Here is a 6,502-nt window from a genome sequence, read left to right on the forward strand (position 1 = left end):
CATATATATGGTTACAGTAAACAAATATATTTTTGTGACAACCATTCATGATGAAGGACTTATCATATTATGTTGCTCTCGGCTTAAGGCTTATCATAATCTGAGAACAACATATTATGATAAAATTATTCATCATAAATATGGTTGCCACAAACATATATTTGTTTACTGTAACCATATATATGGTTGATACAATCATGTGAATCATAAATTAACCATATTATGGTTACCACAATCATGTAAATGGTTACTGCGACTATAATATAGTTAAAAATCTTGTAACACTATTTAAATGGTTACAGTAACCATGCCCAATTATATTTTTTCTCTGCGTGTGCACGAGGGATTTGAGGGCATGGTCATTTCACGTGATTTTAACTGGCTACCCTTCAAACGAATCTAAAAGTTTGTTAGTTTAAAGTTAGGAAGCGCTTAATCATGATGCTCGAGAACTAGTTATGGAACTGGTACATTTTTCCTGATGAAAAATTCTATCAAAATCCATGTTTTTCGGCAATGTGTTGAAAAAACACTGTTATTTATTCAAGTTCTGTTATCAAAATAGTAACGAGATACGTGCAAAAAGTAAAACAAACATTGTATTGCTCAAAATTTGAAACATATTCAAATTAAAAATACATAAATTTACTACAGAATAACAAAAAGCAAAAAAAAAATGTTAAAACACAGACAGAACTGAAGCGCTTGTTTTTAATTATCATTGTTATAGATAACAGATTTTTCGAAATAACATTTCGATTTAGATTTGTGAACACAAGTACCACGTTCATAATGCCAGGTGAAGTCATACGGACAACGCATAATCATTAAATAGCCATTGAGGCAATAAAAATAGTATTCACAGCGATGAGGATGCGGCACAAAATCGTACACTCCCTTGTGGCAATTTAAACGCACCGAATATTTCAGCTGGAAAACAGACATCATTTCTTTATTAGTGGCTAATTTTGATTCTTAGCGTAACTAGCAACTCACCTTGCAACTTTGGGGCATTTGTTTTTCACACTTGCCAGACTCTTCGTTGAAATACATTTTACTCGGACACAGCATGGGTATGGCGTGACCATTGTAGCAGGTGTAAAACGCCACACAAGATTCGGGATTTGCAATATGTTTGATATTTTGAAAACCATTAAGTTGCGGACATTTTGGATAACTTTGCTCTTGCGTTTCACCAGCCACATTCAACTCATTCACTTTAGTTTCCTCCAGATCAGTTTCATCAATTTCTTCAATTTCCGTATACGATAAATTTTCACTATCCCCATTTTCAGCAACATCACCATTGTCATCGTCTTCATTGTTTGGCGTTTCGATTTCCATTTCGCTTTCTTTATGATTAAAATCCTCATCATAAATACTTTTAACATCATCATTATTTTCAATAGTACATTCAACATTTTCCGGATCATCACAAATGGCCGCCATTTCGTTGAAATAATTGCCAGCTAAACATTCACCTTCGTAGGAATTTTCACCATCACAAAATATATATTTGGCACAACTTCTCTTACTTGCCACCACAATATCGGGCTTATTAATGCCCCGGCATTCTTCATATTCCCGACACCATATGGGATATTCCGCAAGAATTACTAAAGAGCACAAGATCACTAAAAACGCCATTTCGAATTTTTAATTTACTTAATATTATTATTAAATTCACTTATTGAAAAGAAGATTGTTCCGCACGTAGTTTGACACAGTTCTCATTTCCTCGTTGCTCTATATACTATTAATATTACAAATTTCTTTTGCTGAATTTTAACATTTGCTAGTTTTTATTATTGGCATCAGTACCTTCCACCCTCAGCCTCCTTTTTTTTAGCAGCCCCAGTAGAATTTCATCAATTTAACATGTTTTCATCAAATTGTTATCTGTTCGCAATGCGGAGTCAAAATATGGGAGTGTGTGGGAGTAATAATGTTGTAAAGCTTAGATGGCAAATATTGCCATATTTTATTAATGAATATCAAATTTCAAGATCAAAAAATTTCTGTTTCTAATATCTTTCCAAGAATATGTTTCAAGATAATAATAATTATAGTTGAAGAGCAGTCAAGTATGAAGTTACTGATAAATTGAAAGTTTTATTTTGCAAAAATTCGGTTAGTAGGCTTGTTTAATGTACATACGTTTGAATTTTCCCAGTTGGAAATTGTACGCTCCTATTGACAATTTAGCAATTTACAAAACAACTTTCCCTAAACCGACCTTACCTCTGACATGTACAATCACAAGAGACTTGCTCAACTAAAGGTAGGGTCACACATGGCAAATATTTAACGAAAAAAACGTAACCACTAAATACAATATATTTGAATTGTTTTATTTATTTCAAAAACCCGAGGTGGACATCTTTGAGGGGCCACTCACTGGCCACCATTCCGCATACTAGCTGAACAAGTGTTAATCAACTCGAAAACACCTCAGCTCCAACCTTGTGAAATTTCATTATAGTTAACAACATACAAACAATTTTGAGTGCAACCATGAGGGATCTCGAGATAATAAAAATTCTCTAATATTTCGAAAAATAATAAAAAAAAAAAAATGGATATATTTTTATAAGTTATCAAATTCAGAAGAGTATAGTTTCAAACATTTATTGTTTTAATTACTTCGTTTCGTCTCAATATGCTGAAATACAGAAGCCTTCGATAGCGAAGGCTTTGGAAGTGTTAAATCTTATGAAATTAAATTATTTCAAACCGAAATATTTTGTCTAATTAAAAATTTGAATTGGTTTTAATGAAGAATATAATACAAATTCGAATTGCTAGACAGTGGATTGAAGGCTGGAATTACACTTGTTTTTAACTTGAATTTAAAAGTATTTAAAAGTCCCAGAGTGAAATAGAAAATATCCAAACAAGGGATGGCAAATTTTATAAAATCGTACTTTTTTCAAATATTTCAAACTTCCGAGAGTTATTTGGTACCTTCGAACAATTGTCAGACCAATATAAAAATTCCTATGGACTCAGAATGATTTTCTGCTATAGCTAACTATTTTCTATTGAACATCAACTGTGTTTTATATAAAAAGTATGTCAAAAATATTCAGTATAACAGAATTCTCTAGAAAAAATCTTATGTATAACAGTATTTTTTATAGAAAATATTGTGTATAACAGTATTTTCTATAGAAAATATTGTGTATAACAGTATTTTCTATAGAAAATATTGTGTATAACAGTATTTTCTATAGAAAATATTGTGTATAACAGTATTTTCTATAGAAAATATTGTGTATAACAGTATTTTCTATAGAAAATATTGTGTATAACAGTATTTTCTATAGAAAATATTGTGTATAACAGTATTTTCTATAGAAAATATTGTGTATAACAGTATTTTCTATAGAAAATATTGTGTATAACAGTATTTTCTATAGAAAATATTGTGTATAACAGTATTTTCTATAGAAAATATTGTGTATAACAGTATTTTCTATAGAAAATATTGTGTATAACAGTATTTTCTATAGAAAATATTGTGTATAACAGTATTTTCTATAGAAAATATTGTGTATAACAGTATTTTCTATAGAAAATATTGTGTATAACAGTATTTTCTATAGAAAATATTGTGTATAACAGTATTTTCTATAGAAAATATTGTGTATAACAGTATTTTCTATAGAAAATATTGTGTATAACAGTATTTTCTATAGAAAATATTGTGTATAACAGTATTTTCTATAGAAAATATTGTGTATAACAGTATTTTCTATAGAAAATATTGTGTATAACAGTATTTTCTATAGAAAATATTGTGTATAACAGTATTTTCTATAGAAAATATTGTGTATAACAGTATTTTCTATAGAAAATATTGTGTATAACAGTATTTTCTATAGAAAATATTGTGTATAACAGTATTTTCTATAGAAAATATTGTGTATAACAGTATTTTCTATAGAAAATATTGTGTATAACAGTATTTTCTATAGAAAATATTGTGTATAACAGTATTTTCTATAGAAAATATTGTGTATAACAGTATTTTCTATAGAAAATATTGTGTATAACAGTATTTTCTATAGAAAATATTGTGTATAACAGTATTTTCTATAGAAAATATTGTGTATAACAGTATTTTCTATAGAAAATATTGTGTATAACAGTATTTTCTATAGAAAATATTGTGTATAACAGTATTTTCTATAGAAAATATTGTGTATAACAGTATTTTCTATAGAAAATATTGTGTATAACAGTATTTTCTATAGAAAATATTGTGTATAACAGTATTTTCTATAGAAAATATTGTGTATAACAGTATTTTCTATAGAAAATATTGTGTATAACAGTATTTTCTATAGAAAATATTGTGTATAACAGTATTTTCTATAGAAAATATTGTGTATAACAGTATTTTCTATAGAAAATATTGTGTATAACAGTATTTTCTATAGAAAATATTGTGTATAACAGTATTTTCTATAGAAAATATTGTGTATAACAGTATTTTCTATAGAAAATATTGTGTATAACAGTATTTTCTATAGAAAATATTGTGTATAACAGTATTTTCTATAGAAAATATTGTGTATAACAGTATTTTCTATAGAAAATATTGTGTATAACAGTATTTTCTATAGAAAATATTGTGTATAACAGTATTTTCTATAGAAAATATTGTGTATAACAGTATTTTCTATAGAAAATATTGTGTATAACAGTATTTTCTATAGAAAATATTGTGTATAACAGTATTTTCTATAGAAAATATTGTGTATAACAGTATTTTCTATAGAAAATATTGTGTATAACAGTATTTTCTATAGAAAATATTGTGTATAACAGTACACAATATTTTCTATATTTTTTATGTGCAGATGTTTGTAACGCCCAAAAATATTAGTCTAACACCCACCTTAAAGTATACCGATCGACTTAGAATCACTTTCTGAGTCGATTAAACCATGTCCGTCCGTCTGGTTGGCTGACTGTCCATATAAACCTTGTACGCAGAGTGCAGGTTGCAATTTTGGAGATATTTCGATTAAATTTAGTACATATAATTATGTATAACAGTATTTTCTATAGAAAATATTGTGTATAACAGTATTTTCTATAGAAAATATTGTGTATAACAGTATTTTCTATAGAAAATATTGTGTATAACAGTATTTTCTATAGAAAATATTGTGTATAACAGTATTTTCTATAGAAAATATTGTGTATAACAGTATTTTCTATAGAAAATATTGTGTATAACAGTATTTTCTATAGAAAATATTGTGTATAACAGTACACAATATTTTCTATATTTTTTATGTGCAGATGTTTGTAACGCCCAAAAATATTAGTCTAACACCCACCTTAAAGTATACCGATCGACTTAGAATCACTTTCTGAGTCGATTAAACCATGTCCGTCCGTCTGGTTGGCTGACTGTCCATATAAACCTTGTACGCAGAGTGCAGGTTGCAATTTTGGAGATATTTCGATTAAATTTAGTACATATAATTTTTTCGGCTCAAGAACGAAGCCTGTTGAAACTGGCTGAAATCGGTCCATTATTTCACCTAGCCCCCATACAAATGTCCTCTCGAAATTGGACTTTATCAGTCATAAATGTTTAATTTATATATGTATCTACACAAATTTCGCTCCAAATAAGTTTTATATATACAAAATTCATGTCACCAAATTTTGTTACGATCGGTCCATAATTAGTCATAGCTCCCATATAAACCCGCTTCCGAAAATCACTTTAACGTGCTTAAATCACTTAAAAATGTTGATATACACACAAAATTCAACATAAATAACTTCCATATAGACGTAAATTACACGACCTAATTTTATGGTGATCGGTCCATAATTGGTCATAGCTCCCATATAAGGCCCACTTCCGAAAATCACTCACGAATATAAATTATTGATATTTTAAAAGAAAAATATTTTTACTCATTTACTTGGTGTAGGGTATTATATGGTCGGGCTTGGCTGAACTTACTTTCTTACTTGTTTTTAACTTGAATTTAAAAGTATTTAAAAGTCTCAGAGTGAAATAGAAAATATCCAAACAAGGGATGGCAAATTTTATAAAATCGTACTTTTTTTAAAATATTTCAAACTCCCGAGAGTCATTTGGTACCTTCGATCAATTGTCAGACCAATATAATGGACTCAAAATGATTTGCTGATATACTTAGCTAACTATTTTCTATTGAACATCAACTGTGTTTTATATAAAAAGTATGTCAAAAATATTCAGTATAACAGAAATCTCTAGAAAAAATCTTATGTATAACAGTATTTTCTATAGAAAATATTTTGTATAACAGTATTTTCTAAAGAAAATAATGTGTATAACAGTATTTTCTAAAGAAAATAATGTGTATAACAGTATTTTATATAGAAAATCTTGTGTACAAGTCTTTTCTGTAGAAAATCTTTTATATAAAGATCTCACGATCTCTTATGGTTCAAATATTTTTTGTATAACAGTATTTTGTATAGAAAA

The 6,502-nt window shown here is 27.9% G+C and overlaps 1 protein-coding gene across 1 annotated transcript; it reads right to left on the reverse strand.

The window, feature by feature from the left end:
• Positions 1 to 711: 711 nt before the first annotated feature.
• LOC135953567 (uncharacterized) lies at positions 712 to 1,647 on the reverse strand. Its single transcript, XM_065503518.1, has 2 exons — positions 997 to 1,647; positions 712 to 930 (listed from the first exon to the last, which is right to left on the reverse strand). Exons 1-2 carry the CDS (start codon positions 1,645 to 1,647, stop codon positions 712 to 714), a joined length of 870 nt encoding a protein of 289 aa, XP_065359590.1.
• Positions 1,648 to 6,502: the final 4,855 nt, after the last annotated feature.

The sequence above is a fragment of the Calliphora vicina genome, chromosome 1 (genome assembly GCF_958450345.1).
Source record: "Calliphora vicina chromosome 1, idCalVici1.1, whole genome shotgun sequence".
Classification (NCBI taxonomy): Eukaryota; Metazoa; Arthropoda; class Insecta; order Diptera; family Calliphoridae; genus Calliphora; species Calliphora vicina.